General features: G+C 42.2%; 1 protein-coding gene across 1 annotated transcript; it reads left to right on the top strand.

Annotated features, from left to right (window-relative positions):
* Positions 1 to 983: 983 nt before the first annotated feature.
* On the top strand, positions 984 to 21763 carry PDIA4 (protein disulfide isomerase family A member 4). Its single transcript, XM_019539471.1, has 10 exons — positions 984 to 1116; positions 11877 to 12048; positions 14929 to 15134; positions 15732 to 15870; positions 16587 to 16792; positions 17402 to 17560; positions 18515 to 18666; positions 19583 to 19739; positions 19872 to 20105; positions 20771 to 21763. The coding sequence occupies exons 1-10, from the start codon at positions 1005 to 1007 to the stop codon at positions 21184 to 21186; spliced, it is 1953 nt and encodes a 650-aa protein (XP_019395016.1). The 5' UTR covers positions 984 to 1004; the 3' UTR covers positions 21187 to 21763.
* The last annotated feature ends 1714 nt before the right edge of the window (positions 21764 to 23477 follow it).

Genomic DNA, 23477 nt, shown 5'->3' with positions numbered 1-23477 from the left:
CGCTGGGTTTCTTTGTGTGTCACTCTGGCACACCTAACCGAGCTAACATCATGTGGCACCCTCCAGCCTCTCAAGGCACATGAGGGTGCTGCCACACCCTGGCTGAGCATGGTTCTTCTAAATCCATTCCCTTCTTTCCCCCATAGCTTTTTTCTCCCTTTTTTTTCCCCCCTTTTTTGAAGGGTTGAGGCAGAACACACCAGAAGGCAGCATTTTCAGAGGATTACTTCACCAAAAAAGGACAATCAGCCAAAAAGAGCGGGGGGTGAGGGACACCTCACAGAGCCCCGCTGCTCCTTGCCTCTCCCCTGCCTGCCCCTACCAGAGAAGGCCTAAGGGACTTTCTACACCTTCCCTGAGAAACAGAGGGAGTGCGGATGTGTACTAAGTTCATGCCGCGTGCCAATGGAAAGCAACCACATCCCCTCAGCACAGCCCCACACTGCAGCAAGGCGCCCCGCCCCGCCCCGCGCCGCGCCGCCCGCGCGGCCCGAGCCCCACGTGTCGCGCCCTCATGGGTAGCTTGCAGCCTTCCAGAACCCGCCTCGCCGGCCCCTTTATGACGTCCACCCCCGCGCGGCCTCTCCACCAATCACAAAGCGCGATGTGGCTTCTCCGGACAGGGAAGCCCCGCCCCGGCCCTGCCCCTCCACCAGTCCCAGCCGTATCTCCCGCCTCCTTTGTTTCCCTCCCACCCCCGGGATTTTTGCAGCCGGAGACTAGTGGCAGGTGGTGATTGGTGGGGGCCGGCACCCAATCAGGGAGGGGCACCTCAAAGCAGGCGCCTGTTTCCCCACCCCTCCCCAAGCGATCACCCCGGGTATGGGTGGTGCAGCTCTGGGGGAGGCCCAACCATGTGATGTAAAGCTAGGGCTTGCTGCTGAACGGCTCGCGGCTGAGGCTGATTGGCTGCGCGGGCGAGTTCCCAGCCAATCGGGGGCAGCCACTTCGTGCATGGGCCGCTGGAAAGGGGAGGCCGGGGGCGGGTAGGGGGAGTCGCAGGCATGAGTGCGAGCAGGGCTGGGCTCCTATTGCTGTTGCTGGGCCTGGCGGGGCTCGCGCTGCTCGCGCGCTGCCAGGACCCCGAGCACGAGCCCGAGCGGGACCCGCGCTCCGGTGAGTGCGTGCGGCGGGTCGGGTCCGCCACCGCCTCGGGCCGGGGGTGGGCGGGCAGCGCGGGCTGGGGTGGGAGTGGGAGTCTCCCGGGGACGTGGTGCCTGGCGAAGAAGAGGTTAATGCATCCTTAGTTATCATTAGCAGTATTTATTATAATGTAGTTATTGCTTGCTACTTATAATCTAATCACTTAATGTTTGTATTTGTTATGACGTGTGTTTGTTGTTTATCATTCGATTTAACTATTTCTTACACTTTCTAATATTGGTTTTTATTTATGATCCGTTTATCGTTAATTTTTGTATTTTCTACGTGTTTGCTTTTACTTATTTATTCGTTTATTTGTTGTTTTATTAATACTTTATTACTTAATGATCAGGGATCCTGGTTTTCTCCAGATCAGAAAAAACCTTTGATTTTTGGGTTAAAGAAATAACCCAAAACCCACATTTTTCTGTGATCAAAATGAAGCACCACTAATATTATATGTCTAATATATTAGTGGTGTTTCATTTTGCTCAAAGAAAAAAGTAACCCCAAATCCAGATATTTCTATGACTTTTAAAATGAAACACCACTAATATTATTGGTGCTTCCTTTTGATCACAGAAAAATGAGGATCTGGGTTACTTTTTTTTTTTTTTTTTTTTTTTTAATCTGAAAATTGAGGATTTTGTCTTTTATCAGAGAAGACCAGGATCCCTATTTTATCACTTATTATTTTATTGTTTGTTTGTTTGTTTATTGTTTATGTATTACTTATTTGTTATACTTCTTATTGATTCAAATCTGTGGTTAGTAAGAATGAAGTCCTAGTGCATCTGTCCAGCCCACCTGTTTTCTTCTGTACTTGGATGCCAGCATTTAGTTCTTTTAGCTGCATTCTGGTAGTAGCGTTTAACTTCTGATGGAAGCCTTCAGCTGTTAGCCTTCTTGGCAAGAAGGGCACAGCATACTGGGCAACATCAGCAGGAGTGTTGCTAGCAGATGAAGGGAAGTGATTATTCCCCTCTGTTTGGCTTAGGTGAAGCCACATCTGGAGTACCGTGTCCAGCGGAGGGCAGCAAAAATGGGTAGGGAGCTGTGGGACATAATTTATAAAGAGAGGCTGAGGGAACTGGGCTTAGTTAGCCTGAAGAAGAGAAGACTGAGGTGGGACTTAATAGCAGCCTTCAGCTACCTGAAGGGAGGTCCAAAGTGGATGGAGCTAGACCAGGGGTGGACTGAATGTGGTCCAGAGGCCAGATGCAGCCTGCCAGGCCATTCTATCCAGCCCGTGGGACCCCTAAAAATATTTGGAAAATTAATATTTATCTACCCCTGGCTGCCTATCATGTGGCCCTTGATGGTTTTCCAGAACTCAGTAAGCAGCCCTCCTCCCAAAATAATTGCCCACCCCTGAGCTAAGCTGTTCTCAGTGGTGGCAGATGACAGAACAAGGAGCAATGATCTCAAGTTGCAGCAAGGGAAGTTTAGGTTAAATATTGGAAAGAATTTTCTTACTAGGAGTGTAGTAACACACTGGAACCTGTTACCCAGAGAGATTGTGGACTCTCCATCTTTGGAGGTTTTAAGACCTGGCTAGACAAAGTCTTGGCTGGTATGATCTAATGGGGGATGGTCCTGGTTTGAGCGGGGAGTTAGAGCAGTGATTCTCAACTTTTTTTTGGACCAGGTCCCATATGTAAACATCAATTATCAGTCCCAATTCAGTAAATAGTGTAAGTAGAAAACCACCCCTGGCCCTGCCAGTGCCCCTCACTCCTGACTCACTGACCCCCACCCCAAGGTCCTGTGGAGCAGGTTGTATGGCGGGGGGGCAAGCAGCCCCAAACAGCCCTTTTGCAAGCTAGAATTATTCCAGCTGGTAAGGGAAAACCCAATTTCCCACGTTTTTCTCCTTTAAAGGAGAATCCATTTTTAAAGTTTGTCTGTAACCCTTTCATATATTGTGGCCACTCACTTTTGGGTCATGATCCACAGGTTGAGGAATGGTGGACTAGGTGACCTCCTGGGGTCCCTTCCAACCCTCATGTTCTATGATGCTATATTTTGCTCCAGGAACCTACTTATAACTTTAGTTTGTTCTTGCAAGGACCTGTTGCTTTGTATTTTACCAGTTTCCTTTAGCTCCTTCCGAAGGCAAGCGTGCAAATGTTTCGCTATGGTTTCTGGGTTGATATGTTGTACAATGTTTTGGGTATGTGGTAGTTGAAATCCAGGGCATTCTTTGGCCCTAACAGTTTTCATGGAAATATTTACTGGTAAAGAAGAGATGGGGGGGAAACCAAGGCTGAGTTGGAAGAGGAGTTGAGGAAGGCAACAAGGGCAAGCATGTAGAGGTGTGGCAAGCAAAACTGTTGATTGGGGTGTGCCAGTGCTCCTGCCTAGTCAGACTGATTTCCAGAGTTAGGATCTGGAAGGAGTTTTACTCCATAATCATACTGGTACAGACTGTGGAGGTTTGGGCCTTTCTCGTAGTAGGGGGTGTGACTCTGCCTAGGATCTTGAGCATATATTGACATTTCACAGAAGCAAGAGTTTGGCTTCATCCTGCTTCAGCTGTGCCAAGTGACAGTGTGAGAGGTCTGTGTTGCTGCAGGGTTGAGGCAATGTAGAGTTTTTAAATTATAGATTGCATAGGATGGTTTGGATCAGGATGATCCTGCCTCAGGCAGTTAAACCAGCTGACCTCCAGAGATCACGGCCAGCCTGACTTCTCTATGATTTGGCATGGGGAGAAGAGACAGGAAACTGGAGAGGAAAGTGATGGAAGCTAGAGGCTCAAAGGGTGTAGTGGGTAAGGAGATGAGACCTGGAATTGGTAGGTAGCAGTTGCAATTCCTTTTTTAACCTAGCAGCTTTGGAACCACATCTGAAAGTTACTGGTCAGAAAATTAAGAAAAATATCACTCTTAGACTGCTTATGAAGCTGTCAGGCTTTTCCCCATGTTCTTGATCACTTGATTTGTGCCTTCTTTCTGCTGTAAGACCTGACTCGGGGAAACTGGGGATGCTCAATGGGATGAGTATCATGCAGCTTGCTGATGGGGTCCTTTATGCTAGAAAATGCATCCTTTGTTGTCACTTTAGAACTTCATAAGAAAAATAAATGCCTTCAGCGTAGAGGAGCAGCATGAGTGCAGCCTGTTAAATCTACACTCCGTGTTCCCCAACTGAATGCATACTGCATATTGGGTGTGACGGTGTGCTCATGTGCAATCGCTGTAGAAACTGGGCCTACCTGTTGGGTAGCCCATGGGTCTGTACTCTGCAGTAGAGTGAATTTCCTCAGACATTTACAGTTGGATTGTTCCCTTGGAAGTCAATCCCAGAGGGCAAACATTTCTAAAATAAACTGGATGCCAAAATAATCAAGTTGGGCAAAGGGAGAATGAATTTTTCAAAACTTTGATTGCCACATGACTAAAATTTCTTACTGCATTTAACTCTGTGAACAGATAAATGACCAGGAAAATAATTCCTGGCAGAAATTAGCTACTCTTATTGGATAACTCCCCAAAAATAAGAGAAATTTCTAAAAGAAGGCTAATTACCTTAGAACTTTTAAGTGCCACTAAATTAAAATATTAGCAAATTTTACTTCCTCAACCTGTAGGTTTATTTTTCCAAAGATGAACTTGAAGTGAGTCTGAACCTTTAATCACTAAGTAATGATTTTGACTGCTCCAGTGGAAGTTTTCTATAAATCATGACCCTTACACATAAAGCAACTGATCTCAAGAGAGGCAGTTTATCTGTGCCAGAAGACAAGTAAGGCCGCAAGTCCTCAAAGATGTGTGTAATAGTTGAGGTTTTCAGTATGAATTGGATATTTAACTGCCTTTTAAAGATCTGGGCCTGATCATTTGGGATGAGAGCAAAAAGCCATTGAAGCATGCGCTTTTTTGCTTCGGCCTTGTAAAAATAGACATTAATTCCTAATTTGAGTTCATACAAATCCATCATAATTTGCTAGTTTCCTTTTTCAGGATGGCAGTCCTGAAAAATCTCTTTTTTTAATAGACTATTAGATTATTGCTTTGACCTACAGCTGGTTCTTCCTGATTTCGTCTTGCAGTTTGCAAAACAAAGAGCAAACTTTTATATTTTTATATTAAAAATGAAAAAGCATTGCATAATTTTGAAGCAAGATTTTTTTTTCCAGATTGTAGATGTCCGTAAGTTCTGTTATTGTGAAATAATTTGCATTTCAAAAATAATATTGAATTTTATAGTGGTGGTGTCACTTACGCATGCTACCTTACATACAAAATTAGTTGACACAGAGCTGCTTTGAATTAAAACTGAAGTTTATAAGTCTGTTTGGACCAAAGCCAGGATAAAATGCAGTAAGGTCAGTTTTAGACTGGTTGAGACGCTTTTAAAAAAAAAAAAAAAAAAGTTGCATCTGCCCCCAAATTATGGGACCCTATACATGTTTGTGCTGAAGGAAAATCTGTAAAGCTGTATTCTGAGATGATGACTTAGATTTCAGTTCTACAAACACTGTATTAGAGAAATAGCTCACCAAATACAATGAAAGCATTTTGTGTGCAGTTACTCATTGGCAATGCATAGGGGGCACATGCAGGTGCACATGCACCCCCTGCAAAAAGATGCTGCTGACACTGCCGGTGGTGCCTGCAGGCGGTTAATGCTCCCCACCCTGGCAGTCTGCGATTTGCCACTGGTGATCTGCAGGTGGCCACCGACCACCGGTTGGCACTTGCCGGCCGTCCCTGCCAACAGCACTGCAGCTGCCTGCAGGAACTTCCGGCTGTCACCTGCGGGAGCTCACCGTGCTCCCCAAGGCTCCAGGATATTTTTATTCTCACTGTTGAAATACAGATACATATGGCATGGGGCACAGTAGTTGGCAACACACAGCAATGCTATGTAATAGCTCAAGACATAAGGAAGAACGTTAAATGCAGTTGAATTGCAGAGGAAGGTTTGAGTTTATCACTTCCCAATATGAATTTCAACTGGGACAATAGGATTTATGTAGGAGGATTAGTTTGGGGATTGTAATCCTTCAGGATTATAACCCCAGTGTAATGGAGCTGTGACCACAGTGACCTTCCAGTGTTAAATAGCAAGGAACTTCTGGAGAGATCCCAGAACGGGAAAGATAAGTCTGCTATAGGAAACTGAGAACCACTGCTTTAATGAAAAAGCCATTGTTAGGACTGCAAAGAATCAGAGGCAATCTTCATTTTACTTGCACCAAAAAAAAATAAGGTTTAGCAGGCCTCTAAACTGGAAGAACCAGAGAACCTTACATTGTTATTCTTAAAAGGATTAATTCCAAAGAGGGAGCATTTGGAGTTTTGTCCATCTATCATGTCTTTTATGTTCTAAATATACATCATTATTTCAGACTTGGGTCCAACCTTCGCAGTTCCAATTTAAAGGTGTTGGAGATGGGGGGGGGGGGATGGGACATCTGAGGAATGTGGGTCCAGATCCAAAACTTGTTACTGTTTGGATACAAAATTTGCTTGAGGTTTTGGGGGTTTTTTTGTTTTAATTGGGTCTGCATCTGCCCTGTTTTTGAGAATCAAGTCTGCAAATTTATTATCATTTATGTGTGATCCACTTCAGTTATGAAAACTTAAGCACCCAAAGGCCTGGAATGGATGTAGTATGGACTTGCTTTACCTTTTGGGGGTTGATGGAAAATGAAGAAATGTTGTCCTTGAATACGTGTTGTATTTGGTTCTCATTAAAGTAAATGGAAGTTGCCCAAATCTGTGGGATACAAGATTACCTTTTAAATAATGGCTTGATGACTTTCCAGTTTACTTGTCAAGGATATTGTTTCTCATTTATGTGGTTTGCCCACATGTTTTGTTGAAACCCTAAATAAATGTAGTATCTTGCTTTTGAATGTAATTATTTTCCCCATTTAGAACATTTGTCTTTGTATACAAATATTTATTTGATACTTCTGCTATTTCAGTTCTCTAACAGTCATTAAAAAAATGTAAATCTGTAAAACAGTTTCATCTACTTATTTCCATTGCATCACTTCTCTATAGTAGGTCTTTCCTTTCTGAAACTGATAACATCCTTAATGCTAGATAGACTCGCCCTAATCAGCAATGGCATTACTGAAACCACAGGCAAGAGTGGGTCAATTCCTCCATCCAGCACGTTATAGATCTGCACTTGGATATCCAAGTCCTGTTAGGATAAATGGGGAAAGACCCAGCATCTTTATATACTGTAGTTATGCTGTAATGCTTTTGTTGCTTTTCTCCCTTTGAAAATGAGCAGTAAAAATATGAAATGCAATATGAAAATGCAAAAGTCTAGAACTCTGGATTCAGAGATGATACCTTTTTATTAGACCAACTAAGAAATCGCCAAAAAAATCTTTCTGCAAGCTTTCAGGCACATGTGCCCATCCTCAGGCTCAGGGAAAATTTTAAAGATTGTACAAGTCCCATAGGTAGTAAATAAAATACAAATATGAAATACCTTCCAATGTAATGTTGCATCCATCAGAAGTGTAGCAGCCTCTGCTGAGCCCATCATGGATTATTGCTATATAAAACATTTCCAGGATGTCAAGGTAACTACAGAAGCAGTAAAGTTAGGCAGCCCGGGCCTTTCCACATGAAGTCCTTGGTAATGCATAAACAGTGTCTCCAGCATACAGAGGCAGCCCTTTTCTAACTTCAGGTGCCTGACTTTGCAGTCTTAATATCTTTGCAATGAAGCTTTGGTGTGTTAGAAGGGAATTTTAGAGGCTAGCCACAGAGCTAGGAGTCCTGAACTGAATACCTTGGTAATCTAAATACCCAGTCTAGAGGGTTTTGCCTGAGGAAGTGCTTAATGCTCACAACTCCCTTTTGAGGTGGATAGGAGTTTGATATACAGACTGCTTCTGGAAAGCAGGTCCTGAGGATGTTAACTTTTATTATTATTTTGTAGGATGCCGAGCTGTCACTGGTTCCCATCGAATCCAGCAGAAGTTCTGAGTGCAAAGTAGCTCTAGAAACCAGGTCCTTTACTGCTCTGTGTCTGTTTTTCTGTATTTAAATAAACTTTTTGAAAATGGGTGTAGTAATATGGCCCTATATTTAGGAGTGTTTTGAAGCTTATCTCTGAGTTCAGGTGCTTGGGGAAGTGCAGTGCTACGGAAATGTCAAGTAGCTGAATGTTCTTTGGAGTTCATTGTCCAGTTTCAAATCGGTGTCTGCAATTGCTGTTGCTGATCAGATGCAGCCATAGTAATTGCTGGTTAAAGAAACTTAACTGCAGACTTCTAGATGAAGATTTAAATAAAAACTGAAAGATCTAATTTCATTTGATGTTGTAGTACTTGGTATCATTTAAAACTAAACTCCACAGTAATGCAGTTTTTTTTCCTCTGGGGCACAAACTGCTTTTTGGAATGATTTCTACAACATGATCCTAGTAATAACAAGAGCAATTTATTAGAATATGCTACTTGCTACAGTAAACACGGAAGGAAAACTTATTATCTTGTCTGCCTCTGGAAACAGCTATTTGGGGGCTAGATTTTGTATTCAGTTTCACTGGTAAAAATCCAAATAACTCCAGAATAATAATTCATTTGACATTAATGAATTTGCACCAGAAGGACTGTGAAAATGGAGATTTAGCCCATTTTTATTCCAGCTTGCTGACTCAAGCAGCAATTAATTAGATTCCCTCAAGACTCACAGACTCTAGATCAGGGGTGGGCACCTATTTTGGCTGGAAGGCCAGTCAATAACTTTCAGTGAGCTGTTGAGGGCCGCATGGATAAAGTTGATGGTGAAGATCTTGTTTTAACAAATTTATAGATGAAAAATACACTAAAAATCAGACATCTACTATAAAATTATATATATATATTAAATAAACTTATTTTGAACTATTGTGCAATTGCTTCTACTAGTCCAAGAAAAAGTCAGGCGGAAATTAAGTTGTTCTCCCAAGGAAACCAGAGCCAACCAGCTGGACACTTGGCCAGGGAGCATTCCCCCAGCAGCAGCAGAGCCCTGTTGCTGCCAAGACACTCTGCAAAACAGAAGGGAGCTCCTGCCTCAGACTGTACCATGGTGGGCAAAATGCAGCCTGGGGGCCAGATCCAGCCTGCCAAGCACTTTCATCCTGTACGCAGTGCCTGCCAGTGAATTGCACCCCACCCAGCCTTTCCACCCACAAGGGTGGGAGCAAGGTGCCCACATATACAGAGAGGCCCCAACATGCGTTATTGCACCTCACTCCCACCCTTGTGGGTGGAAGGGCACAGCCTGGCCAGCACGGAGCTTCAGGGAGGGGCAGCCCCAGGAGACCTGCTCCACTTTCCCAATCTCCTGCTGGTTCTGGGCAGTAGTTAGGGAAGCAGGGGCAGAGCTGCTGCTGAGTGGGAGCATGGAGCTAGGGCTGGAGGCAGCACAGAGCCTGTGCCCAGAGGGTGGCAGCAGCACACAGCTTGGGTGTTTAGGGTAGGGGTGAGGGGACGTCCCTCACCCCCCTCCACAGTATGCAGCCGCAACAGGCGGGGTGCTTAGGGTGTGGGTGCTGGTGCCAGGTAGGGCACGGGTGTGGCCAGCACTGCATATGGCAGTGACGGGTGCAGCCATGCCATCTGTATTGCCCGGGCTCCCTGCCACTCGCACACAGCCTCCACACTCACCAGGACAGGAGGAAAGCCCCAGGCACTGGAGCCAGCTGCCTTTCCCGCCAGGGCTGTACAACAAAGGAGGGAAGCCCCAGGCACCTTCCTGTGGTGCTGCATGTGAGTGGCAGGAGGACCAGCAGTGGAGGCTGTGCCCCTCTCTGCAGTGTGCAGTGCTGGCCAGGGTCACGCTCTGCTGGACACCAGCACCTGCACCCTGAGCGCCCTGCTTGCTGCTGCACCCTGCCCCCACAGCCCCCCAGCATACCTTGTGCTCCACACCACACGCACACTATCCAAAACTAAGAATTTATTTTGAGTGACTTAACGGATATGTTCTGCCTCTGGGTTTAGTGTTGAGTTAAGCCCCAAAATTTAGTGACTGATTTTTAATTTTCTTCCATTGTTCTGTTTCTCTTGAATGTCTGTTGTAGGTAGAAAGGCTGTTAAGTTCAAAGCATAGCCATCTCAAACAATAATTTGAATGAAGGGAAAATGACTCAAATGTATCTGACCTTCCAGTGGCACTTTTCTTTTTTTTAAAGAATACTACTGGTAGTAAAATGATGGCATTTACAGGCTCCTACACGTGTGGAGCCTGCTCTAACACAGTGGAAATCCAGTGCATTGGAGCAGACTCAACTAATCATGTCACAGCCAGCACAAAGACAGTGTGCTGATTAATGGAGTCTGCTGGAGCACACAAATTGGCACGCTCCGAGCAGCCCTGTGTGACGTGTATCGGCACCTCCACACTGATAAAATGCCGGCAGGGCACTTTGAAATAAAACATGTCCAAACATGTCCAGTGAGCTTCAGATCAAAGCCCTGCCACCATTTTTTTAGTATGGGGCATTTTGAACTGAAGCACTTTGATCTCAAGCTAATACACAAGCACAGCTTGCTAATTAAAGCATCTAGCGTCAGGTCAGAACCACATATAAAAATGCCCTATCTTACTGTTGTTGGCATATTGCTTCTTCATCACAATGCAGCCGTGAACTGCATAGTCCATGGATCCATCCAGGGTTAAATCCATAATGACATGAAGGGGTTTCTCTACAGTGGCTAATTAAATGCTTTGCTTTTCTCCCCTGACTTCCCTTTTCCGCCCCTCTTTTTTTTTTTTTTAACACAATCACTTAGTGCAGGTTCCAACCTAAATTTTATATGGTGTTACTACATTCAGGTTGACGCACAGTTCTTAGTGCACATAGAAGGACTTAATAGTACTCGACAGGGACAAGAACCCAATGCAGGAACATCAAACCAAAGCCATGGCAGCTAGAGAGAAAAGAGACTGTCTCTAAATACAAATTCCAATCCCTTCCCTCCCCATTGGTGCAATAATTGTTTAATTTCACATGTATTCTCCTGCATTGAGAAACCAGCTTGAAAGTGATCTTGATCCATTTTCAGGTGAGGGAGATGCACCAATAGTAAATGAGCTTCCCATACTGGGGGGTGGGATTGAAGGAAAATGTCATTATTTATGGTAATTTGCAGTTTCACCTTGTGATGTTGGACTTCCATCTTAACTTACCCCTTTCCACCCAACCAGTTCTCTGACCTCACTATCCTTTCTGTTGCCTTTTAAAGCATTGTAAGCAGTGAAATTAAAACATGTATAATTGGTATTGGCTTGCGAACTGTAGTACTTATTCAAATGAACGGGGAACTTCAGAGCGAGATTTAACCGCTCGTCAGACTCAGGTAGACAAATCTGTGTTGGTTGCGTACTAGTTTTGAAGGCGTGAGGAGATTTTTCAGTTTGAAGGTTTTTAAATTCAGTTAAACTGCTTTAAACCTAATATTGTTGCTTTGGTTGTTTGCAGGCATGCTCCAGGAGTGTGTTTGGTGGGTGGGGGGGAGCACTTTAATTAGAGCAGAGCTGCTTTAATTTAAAGTGCCTAGAACATCAAATGAAATTTAATTAAAGCATACCTGCTGCCGTTTTTAATCTCAGGGACACTGATACATGAGATGCTGGAGTCTGGAGCATGGTAACTACCATACACTGGCAGACTCAACTTAGTCAAATCTGCTCATATAGGCACCTTTTTAATTCTAACTGTGGACCCATCTAACCTGTACTGGGTATTTAATTTCACTTTTCCAGAAACCATTGGAAATGAGGAAGCTGACGATGAAGATGACGACGACGATGATGATGATGATGACGATGATTCTGAAGTTAAAGAAGAAAATGGTGTTTTAGTTCTGAATGATGCAAACTTTGATACCTTTACGGCAGACCAAGACACTGTGCTGTTAGAGTTCTATGCACCATGGTGAGTCTGAAAATTGCAAAATTTCCATAGCTCTTGTCTCCCTTCTTTCCTTTCTAACCTGGTCCTGCTGCATGATTGGGTGTTGCCCTGTGAAATATAAAAGTGAGACCTGAGTCTATGTTGTATATATTTCACTTACTGCTTTTAGACCAATAAGCAACACTGCAGAAAAACTGCATAGTTAAACTCACAGGGGGCTGGATCTGGTCTGTTACATATGGCTCAGAAAGGGAGTACAGAAGGGCATTTTATTCCAGCAAGTAGAACTCCTTCCCATATCTGTCTCTCTCTGGGTTTGTTTAGGGATGGCAACCTATTGCGCACAGTTTATGGGCTCTTCCCAGAAAGTTTCACAGAATTACCTCTCTTTCCCTGCTGTAAGCTACCATGCTTTTCCATTGGAATAAAATCAGCAGCTTTTGACAGAGGAATTTGCAAACTTGTCTGGTTCTTGTGCTGGCTGTGAAATGGGGAGTTGGGGAAAGGCCTCTTGTATCCTTCTCACTGTAAGTGCATGTGTTAGTTTAGGCAAAAGAATCTAGCTCTGAGAAGGACAGAGGCCAGTAACTGCAGTAGGGACTGAACAATGTCTCAAAATGGATTTAAAGTGCCTTGAGGCACTGTAAGGCTTATATGTAGGAGCAGCCTGACCTTGTTTGCCATGGTACTCTACATGCCTGGAGAAGCAGTCATAATGTTGGTCAGTCCCTGCTTATCCTGTACGCTGTGTGTTGGGATCGTGGCAGGCATAGAGCCTTTTATACCAGCTTTTCTCTCATCATTGGAGGTGTATTGAGAGAGCTGTTTCTGGCCATGTATGTTGCCAGAACAATGTAAAAGGGACACTGGGCATATCTATGCATGTACAAATTACTGCACAGTACAGGTGTGAGTCTTCATGAGCATGCCCATGCTGCGCAGTAAATAGGGTGACTTGCACCAACTTGAGCATAAATTTTGGTACCTGCATCACACAAGTATAAACTTTATGCCCTATTAATTACTGCGCAGTAACACTATGTGCGGACTGACTTGGGACGAATTTTACTCCCAAGTCAGTCCACATATAGTGTTAATGCGCTTTAATGCCTGCATGTGTAGATGCAAGCCTATTCCCTTACTGCCCAGTAATTTGCCACACATTAAAATTTAAGTCGGTGTAAATGCATGTGTAGAAACACCTGCTATATAGTTTGAATGATCCCATTTCTTAGTCTTGGAATTTTAACAGTACCTCACCATACTTAGGATTGCAGCAGGAACCTTTTGCATATCTTGAATCCTTTCCCCCTCACCCCCTTTTTTGGTTGTAATAATGCCTTTGCATACATTTTCACTTTATTGAGAGAGTAAGTATGTAAGGGAGAATTTCCTCTACCTAAAAATAACCTGAAATAGGCTCATTTAAGCAGTTAATACTGAATCAAATCTTTCTAAGTGACTTCCTATCAACTGGTATCTGAATGATCTCAGGTATGCATGAGCTTTTTGTGGGTGTAATTACTGTTATCTTGCAAGATGCAGCTAATAAGGCAATAGGATGTCTGTTACGTTGTGATGTGGCCATACCTTTGCAATGGAAAAATACAAACTTCTGTTTTGCTTCTGCCTCTGTGGTTTTACTCTTCATTTGGCCTTGAGTTTGTCTGTTTTGTTTCAATTTTTTTTATGTAAATGAGACTTACTGTCTCTTATGCAAACTGTGTCTGGGCAGCAGCCCCTGGTTTTTGTCTGTTTTTGTAATGGTCAGACACACAACATACACGGTGATCTCATGGGTGTAGGGCTACTTCAGGCTCAGTTTACTTTTTTCACACAAACTTAGCAGCTACCAACTTAGCTGGTTCACTAGGCTCTTCCGGAACCTGCCACTATCTCTGTGTATATCTATTCTCTCAACAGCAACATTAGCAAATAATTTAAGTAGGGCTAGGATATAATGTATAGCTTTTAACAAGTTTCCCAGATGCCTTTGCAATCACTTCAGTAGATAACATTTTTTACAAAACTTTTAAAATATGAATGGGGAGTTTACCTGTTGCCTTGCTACCAAACTTCACTTTTGCATACTCTCTTCCAGTAGGCTACATAGCGATTTAAGAACGTGCTTTGCTTTCCTTGTGTTTTCTCCCCAGTTACTTTTCAAAACCACCCCATGTCACTTTTTTTTTTCCAAGTGCAATGGGCTTGTGAGCCATAGACTGCCCTGATCTCTTTCCCCTAATGCTTTCCCATCAGAGCAAGAGGCAGCCTGTGTTTCTCTTTCCTGACTACCTAGCAGCTAGTTTATTTGTGACTTTGAAAATCATAAGCAACATTGAGATCCCTAGACTGACCAGAATAAAGACCTTGATGCAAACTGGTTACGGTCTCAGTGCGGAAAAAACCTTCCACACTTGCCAGTGAAAAAAAATCCTCCAGTTATTTTTGGAATAACTTAAACTTTACTGTATGGAAAATGTCACAATTTGGAGATCTAAACAGCTTCACAGAGGTTCCTAACCCTCCACAAAGCTGAGGGTTTGCAAAGTATCTAGTGGTATACAAGGCTGCAGTGAATAGCTACACAGGACTACTGAGGTGCCCCAGCTCATCAGAGAAGCAATATCCTTTCAAGTAAAAGTTTCAGCAAACATCTGAGCAGCTGCTTCTTAATATTACAACTGCTTGTGAGCCACCCAAATACAAATGATTCAAGTTCTACTGTATCGGGAACCTTTTTTGTTCTTTAAGGGAACTACATATTTGTTTAAAAGTCTTGAGATTACCATAGAAAAAACAAGTTACTGAAATAAACTGGTCACTAAATCTCGCCTTCTATTCTTGCTCTGAAGTCCTAACAAAAAATACTGTTTACATCTCTTGATTATTTTTTTTCAGGTGTGGGCATTGCAAGCAGTTTGCTCCAGAATATGAAAAGATAGCAAAAACTCTGAAAGAAAATGATCCTCCTATTCCAGTTGCCAAAGTGGATGCTACAGCAGCTACTGCTCTGGCAAGTCGTTTTGATGTTAGCGGTTATCCAACGATCAAAATTTTGAAGAAGGGCCAACCGGTTGATTATGATGGGTCCCGAACAGAAGATGGTAAGTGGAGCTTGTTCATTGTATGAAGTAAAAGTCTTGCTTCCTGCGAAGCTTGTTAAATACACTTGGGGATAGGCAAGAATAGTCTGTCTCTGAGTGAACAACCCCTTTTGTTTTAGCCAATTTTAAATGAAACTCATTTAAGCCCAGAATCTTGGTCAGGATCTTTTACATATCTAACTGTAGTAAGGTGCATATTTGACATTCACAGGATCTTCATGATACGAGGCAGTTGGACTGATACAGTGATGCTCTTTTAGGCTTTGAGAAAAGCCAACTAACAGCAACCTTGGGTGTTGTGTATTGGCAGTGGTTCTGAAACCACTGCATATTTGTGATTTTTATAATATGCCATACCTTAATCCAGATTTGTTCCGAAACTTCTTTTCTCCAATATCCCAGAAAAGTGGAATAGTTGGGATTCAAAATCAGGAGCTTTTTGTTCTGAGATGTTTTTGATGCATGATCACATTTTTTCTTTTGTCATACTTTTTGGTAATCTTAAATCCCCCTCAAACTCAGTCACAACTGCACTCTATAGGTAATAGGTGGTGTGGAGATACTGATTTGTTAACTGGGGTATTCATTGCCTTACAGCAATTGTCGCTAAGGTCAAAGAGGTTTCTGATCCAAATTGGACCCCTCCACCAGAAGCTACGCTCGTATTGACCCAGGATAACTTCAATGACGTCGTAAATGATGCTGACATAATTTTGGTGGAGTTCTATGCCCCATGGTAAGGCAGAGTACAAGGTGCTTGTATTTCACAGGGGTGGCACAGCTAGAAAGGAAAGGTAGCAGTGGGCTGCACCTGCCATATTAAATAACTGTTCCATCAGCATGTGTCTCTTTTAAAATAGTTTGTTCATGATCACATCCTGCTATTTTCATCCAAATTGAGTTAAGTATCTAACTTGGAATAGTCCTTACACCAAACTTTTTTTTTTTATTTTTTAAATGGATTTTTTTCTAAGAAAATTGTGGTAATAAAATGGAATGGGAGTACACATGGTAAGGATACACCATCCAGTTATCCCAGACTCATGGTATCTTTTGAGTCTAATCTGTATCACTGTTGCTTTAATTAGTTTTGTTAACATGGGCTACAATAAAATCATTGGTCATTTTTATGTAAAATTTAATCCAAGGTTGGGATCTAGGTCTATACATACAATCTCAACAGGAGAAAAATTAGACTGTGCAGTTTTTTGCTTCCTGAAGCACCTGGATGTTTCCTTGTAAAACAAAAGGAGGATATATTCTGATGTGACTAAAACAAGTACATCCCTAATTAAATTAGAAAGCCCATGTTTTGAGAAACTTTAGGATATTAAGGCTTTCATAGTGATTGATGTATTTTCTTCAGACTAGAAATGTAGACTTCTCCACTTCATTGGAGGTAGGTGACAAATGTCTATTGCATTTGATCTTTTTTTCTTCAAATTGCTTTAGGTGTGGGCACTGTAAAAGACTTGCTCCAGAGTATGAAAAAGCAGCCCAGGAGCTCAGCAAACGCACACCACCTATTCCCCTGGCAAAAGTGGATGCCACTGCTGAAACAGAACTTGCCAAGAAGTTTGATGTCACTGGTTACCCAACTCTGAAAATATTCCGCAAGGGCAAGCCTTATGACTACAATGGCCCACGAGAAAAATATGGTAAGAGGGCTTACTTAATGAAAACATGGTGAACCACATACGTTGGGAAATAACACAATGTAGTACATAACTTGTTCACGTTGCTATAGTATTTGCTCAGAAGGGGAAAGTTTGGAAGACATGCAGGCAGCATCTCAAACTAGCCTACAAACTTAAGAAGCTAAATACAGGAAGAAGGTACTGTATGGGCTGATAGGCAGCCATTGATTTAATTGGTTCGTTAACAATATTGAAATACTGTCAGAACTTACAAGATGCACAACATCGTATTGCAATTAAGGCCAGCATCTTCAAGCAGTATCTTAACTTGGCATGAGCAGATTTTTTGGGCGTCCGATTTGAGATAACAAATTGTCCCTGATTTTCAGAGCAACCAAGCATTCCCAATGCTGATTTGAAGTCAATGGGAGTTTGAATTGTTTAGCTCTTCTGAAAATCAGTCTGACTTTATCAAGCATTTGGATCTAAATCTTTAATATAGCTCAGTGCTTTTGATTGCTGTAGAGTTCTCATTAGAAGGGGGGATATCTCCAAATGAAATATGACTCTACACAATTGAAAATGTTACAAAAGCACAATATTCAGACTTCTTTTATTTTTGTCACACAGGTATTGTTGATTATATGATCGAACAGGCTGGTCCTCCATCCAAACAGATTCAGGCTACCAAACAGGTCCAAGAATTTCTGAAGGATGGAGATGATGTCATCATCATTGGTGTGTTTAGTGGAGAGACAGACAAATCCTATCAGCTGTATCAGGAGGCTGGTAAGTTGCATTTTAAAAATATTAAGCTAACTTAGTTGTTTTCAGCCTGTTTTGGGGGGGGGGTTCATTCATTTCTTCCTCTGATCTTTAATTTAGGTTTTCTTCAATCTATAAAACACTGATTTATTCACTTGAGTAAAAGCTTCCCTGAGGTCTGGTATTTCTCTCTCCTTTTAAGCTTCCTGTCAGGTTTATCTTGCTGGGAAAGGAGGGAGAATTTCTTTCTACTGAGGAAAAAGTCTTTTGTTTTTCTCTTTCTTTTTCTGCATTGAACCCAACCTCCCTTGCCCTCCTGGTATTGCTAGTCTCCTCTGATTTTTTTTTTTTTCCCCCTGTAGTACTTTTCTCTGATGTAAGGAGCCAGCTGGAAGAAATGGGGTGTAATGGCTACAACAGGGGAGAAGGGGCAGGGGTGGGAAAACATTAGACAAAGCCAGCATTATACATGGCAGAGCAGCAGTTAAGAGAACTAGTTGGAGGAGCATCTAAGGTGAGGGCAGATGCAGATCCTACAGTGCCCAGTTCGTAGGAAAAGCCTTATTTCCCTTTAAGCAAGGATACAGAAGTTGGGAGAATGAGAACTCCTTCCAGGTGCTCAGATGCAAGGGGTCGGGGTGGAAAGGTTGAATAGGACTTCCATAGAAGTATATGGCTGGAAGGGGATTAAGTTCATCTAGTCCAGGGCATGGCAATCCACAGCCTACAACTTTGTAAAGGGATTGGATCCTTCTGATAGAAGAATGCCTGAAATAGTACCACTCTTGGCATGTACCCAAATCTCACAAGGCAGCATGATCCTTCCTTTAGAGACCTGCCTGTTGCTTGGCATGCGGGTGAAATAAATACCAGAGAAGATGGTGACATTTTGGTGGGCAAAGCTCAGCTGACTTGCACCAAGTGAAAGAGATTTTTTTTAATCCAACTTTAATTTTTTCCCAAACTTCTATTTCTCAGCTAATAGCCTAAGAGAAGACTACAAGTTCCACCACACCTTCAGCAGTGAGATTATAAAATTCTTGAAAGTCTCTCCTGGAAAACTTGTGGTCATGCAGCCTGAAAAATTTCAGTCAAAATATGAGCCAAAAATGCATATATTGGATTTTAAAGTGAGTAGATGTTCTCATTAGTAACCTAGAATAAAATGTTATTTGCAGATTTATAAGGAAGGTTGTCTTCGTATGTATATTGGAGCAGTTTATATTTTCCACTTGGCGATGGTTTTAATAGTCCATGAAACAAATATTTCTTTAAGGGCCTTATCAAACCCTGTTGAAAATAATGCGAGTCTTTCTACAGACTTTAGGCAGACCCTGTATATTCTTTTCCTAGTCATAGTGTGCTGATTTTCCTTTTGAGACATGGCTTTTAATTTTATGACCTTCGAGTTGTTCCTGATGCTTAACTGGGGTAAGCAAGAAGTGTATCGATGCTGCTTTCTCCACACCCTATCAGAAGGCCTGACTTTTTTTTTTTTTTTACTTTAATGGTCTCTTCACCACCACAAACTTCATGAAATCAAATTAAATGGCTAAAATACTAGAGGTACACTGATACGTCGGTCCATATCTTATCAGCACCAATACAAGGAAAATTTGATGTCATCAGCAGTTTGCCTTTTTTGGCTAATGTGGCCAATTATGTCACTAATAAATACCATATGCATGTGCACAGCTCCACTCACTCACCACAGGGGCCTCAATCTGCCCCTCTCCCCCACCCAAACAGATTTACCAGCCAGACACTGCTCGCCAAGCTGCTAGACTGTATATCAGCAATCGGATCAGTATCAGCTGACACACAGCTTGTTAATAGTTGGTCATCAGGATCAGGCCAAAAAATCTTTTTTGGTGCACCCCTGTAAAATTCTTAATACTGAAGGGGGGTGATGGAGGGTGTGCATGTCTGCATGTGTGAAAGTGCTTGTGTTGCAGACGCAATATATGTCTGTGTGTAATGAAAATAACTTGAAATAAGAAATATATATTTTTGGACTAAGGGAAGCATTTCCTTTACTTCAAACAGGATTCTACTGACAGGTCTGAGATAACGGATCATGTGACAAAGCATGCTTTGCCTCTAGTTGGTCATCGCAAGTCCTCGAATGATGCTAAGAGGTACACTAAGCGACCTCTAGTGGTTGTCTACTATACTGTAGATTTCAGTTTTGATTATCGTATTGGTAAGTTAACTGGAAATGACACTTTTTTTTCTTTCCTCTTGTTCTTCCCTTTTCCCCTGCAAAGTAAAATTCTCTTCAGAGAGATATGAGCAACTGGAAACTGCTAATCTGTTTGTGTTCTGATCACTTCAGCTACCCAATACTGGAGAAGCAAAGTCTTGGAGGTGGCTAAAGACTTCCCTGAATACACTTTTGCCATTTCTGATGAGGAAGACTACTCTTCTGAAATAAAAGATCTGGGCTTGATTGAAAGTGGGGAGGATGTTAATGCTGCAATCTTGGATGAGGGTGGCAAGAAATATGCCATGGAACCAGAAGAGTTTGACTCGGATGTACTCAAGCAGTTTGTTCGCGCATTCAAAAAAGGTAAAAACTACAAAACCCAGTTCTTTTTTTCTTTTGTTCTTTCTTCCATCTCAGTTGGGGTTGTGGCAGCAATAGAAGGTTATACAGCAACTTCAGCAGAATGCTATACCTGGGAGCTGATAAATATCCCTTTTGTTCCTTCATGGAGCAATCTTCATTAACTTTGTGTTTCTAAGACTACATAGTGGTATCTAACAAATCAGTCTCACAATCTGTAAACTTTTGGCAGAAGAATTTTCAGAAACTGTTATGACGTATATGGGAGAATTTTCCCCCCCCCGGTTTTCAAATGCCAGCTGTCTGTTTACAGGTATGAGCACCAGACCAATACCATTGTTAGCATAATGAATTGGTGTATATGTATTAATATATTGTTGGTGAAAACTAAAAGAGTAGAACGCTTTAGCAAAGAAATTAAATTCTGCTGTCTGTATTTCCCAGGAAAGTTATGTTAAAACGTAATTAGCAAGCCAGCTGGTTTTCAGGAAGGAGTTAATTTCATTCAGTGCAAACCATAGCTTCCCTTGTTCATTCTGGTGCAGCTACTCTGCTTGTAGGGCACCAACATCTGATATGGGTGTTTTATTATTAATGTATCAGAACAAGTTCTCATAGTCGTAACTATTTTTACTTCGTAGTAATGGAGGGTTTTGCTTGTTTCCTAGGAAAACTAAAACCTGTCGTGAAATCTCAGCCAATACCAAAAAACAACAAAGGCCCGGTCAAAGTTGTAGTGGGGAAAACATTTGACACCATAGTAATGGATCCAAAAAATGATGTTCTCATAGAATTCTATGCTCCATGGTGTGGACATTGCAAGCAACTTGAACCTATATACACTGAACTGGGTAAAAAATACAAGAACCAGAAAAACCTGGTCATAGCCAAGATGGATGCTACTGCCAATGATGTGACAAGTGATCGCTACAAAGTGGAAGGTTTTCCCACCATCTATTTTTCTGCAAGCAACAAGAAAAACAGCCCTATTAAATTTGAAGGCGGGGAAAGAGATTTAGAGCATTTAAGCAAATTTATAGAGGAGCATGCAACAAAACTGACCAGAGAAAAAGAAGAGCTTTAGATGAGATGGGGGGTGGAGAAGAAGAGAATAATTTGTACGTCGTAGTTAAAACAAGTTACTGACACAACTTGTTGTGGGAAAAATTTGGCCGTTTTGAGCAAAGTGGATTTTTGGGCAGTAAAACAATTGCAGTATCTCTTGGGTTTTTTTTCTATTGCAAAAAGAAAAAAATCATTCTGGACATTGAACTGCCATCTGACATGAATGTCTTTGTTAGTTTTGATTTTGATCTCTGAAGAAAAATACATGCTTTATTTTTTGTGACTATTTTGAGCTTGATTCTTTTTGATTTATAAATGCAGCTCTTTTTTAACTTAAAAGATTTACCAAATAAGTCTACCAAACAGGTTGGTTTCTGTCTCTTCCTTTAAAGTGTTTAACTGTTTTTGAGTTTGAATTAATGTGTTTCTGTATATCCACTCATCTGACTATCACGTGTTTTTGAGGCCCAGAAAAGAAATTTGAAGTGGTGACATCTCTTAAATTTGTGTCAAGGTTAGATACAAAGACCTGTCTCATTTTGGTTTGTGGATGGCTCCATGGAAAACTGAAGTAATCCTAAAATAATGAGCATGGATCTGTTTTCAGTAGTTGGCATCTTTTACCAAACTCTGTGCCCCCTCCTTATTTCTAAAGTCCCCTGTTTCGGGAGTGTTTCTATTACTGTGAGCACAACAGCTTGATATAACAGTATATCCTGCCTTGATTAGTACTGTTTTCTGTGTGTGTCTTGCTCAGTTTTAATGTGAAGGGTTTCATTCCAGTTGGCAGCAGGTTAATACGATATTTTCGTACAGGCAGCATGCCTTCTTTCCTCCCCTTCCCCTTCACCCTTAAAGTGGGCTGTGTCTCCTGAGTAGAGAAGCTGTTTTCTACTGGAAAACAAGTATGCCTGAAGACAGCTGACAAGAAGACTGCCACTTGTGTCTGGTTTATTTAGCTGAAGAGAGCATGTCCTATATTAATACTCTCATAGCTGCAGCTATTGCCTGTGCACTGTAGCTTGGGCCTGAAGCAATAGCAGGTGAGCTGCAGGTAATGTGGAAACTATATTTACAGGAACTTTATATAAGAACTAACAGTCTTGCTACTGCCCTTGAAAGGGTCTGGGGCCTAATCTTGTGTTATGGTCAGTCATCCTGGGACAGTCTGGGTGAAGCAACAGGACCTTCCTGGTATGGTAGGAAATGCCTGCTGCCTCACCAAGACCTATCTCCTGGGGTGCCACATTTTCTGGGCACTGTTCACAGGAGGATGTACTCTGTTATAGTTGGCTTTGCCATCGACTCTGACTCTGGAGAAATCCTTCTTTTCCCCCTTCTACTCCCCTGCTTTCCACCTTCCAAAAACAAGATGCATTTTTTAATTTGGAGGTGCGTTGTATGTAGAAAAAATACAGTATATGTAGGTATATTCTGGGTTGGTTTTTGTTCATATTGTTCTCTGAAGAAACCTTAGCAATGCCTTCGTTCTCTGTATCTCCAGTGGGCTGCCGCAGGACTTTCTGCAGCTGCCTAGCACCAGACTTTAGACATTCAGACCTAACTTCAAATGTGCTCCATGGCTAGTTCTGGGCATGCGGCCTGTCTGAATTTTTGAGCATGGGTTTCCCCATCTTTCCTTCTCTCCAAAAATGCTAAGTCTATTAGCTAGAGAGCGTTTTCAAGAATCAGTGTGAATGCAGCCAAATCAGGATGCCTAACATTAGACTAGTAGTTGAAGCTTTTGGGTCTTGGTAAAACTGCCAGATGGCTCTTTGGGAAATATCAGAGAGCTTGGGTGGGGAGGAGGAGGTAGGTAGGAGGAAGAGAAAGAGACTCTTTGAATTTCTGATGAAAAGACACATTCCTTCTCTGTTTCCAGACATTATGACGCTTGAATTGTATGTAGCCCTCAAATTCCATCGAAGAAATAGACCAGATTCTGCAAGGGTTGAGACCTCAAAAAAGGGAAAGGGGGGGGCGGGGAAAAGGCAAGAAAAAGAGAGACTAAAAAGAGGAGGCTGCAAATACAGTGTAACAGAGACCTTTTGGACTTCATCCTCCAAAGAAAGCTGATAAAATATCAGATTTAATACGTCTTTAAACTCCTGTTGGTCAAAGCCAATTAAGCAGCAATTGCAGCCTGTTCTTTGGAACAAAGTGGCTTCTGTCATGTAACCATTGTGACACTTTTGTATGTAGTTTCAGGTGCCAGACGGTATGCTTGACTGTACAGTCCTTCCTCCCATGTAATGAAGAAAAGTCACTTTTAACTGTCCTTGAAACAAGTGCCTTTTTCAGGAAGTAGGT

The sequence above is a fragment of the Crocodylus porosus genome, unplaced genomic scaffold, assembly GCF_001723895.1.
Source record: "Crocodylus porosus isolate Cpor-Errol unplaced genomic scaffold, CroPor_comp1, whole genome shotgun sequence".
In the NCBI taxonomy this organism is placed as follows: domain Eukaryota; kingdom Metazoa; phylum Chordata; order Crocodylia; family Crocodylidae; genus Crocodylus; species Crocodylus porosus.
Note: the sequence above shows the minus strand (reverse complement) of the source record. Positions and strands in the feature narration are given on the sequence as shown.

Excerpts from the sequence above, each read along its gene's own strand:
- PDIA4 (XM_019539471.1), top strand. The coding sequence starts at position 1,005 with ATGAGTGCGAGCAGGGCTGGGCTCCTATTGCTGTTGCTGGGCCTGGCG. Across the intron at positions 15,871-16,586 it reads GTGGAGTTCTATGCCCCATG|GTGTGGGCACTGTAAAAGAC; the intron begins GTAAGGCAGAGT and ends AAATTGCTTTAG. Across the intron at positions 20,106-20,770 it reads TGTTCGCGCATTCAAAAAAG|GAAAACTAAAACCTGTCGTG; the intron begins GTAAAAACTACA and ends CTTGTTTCCTAG.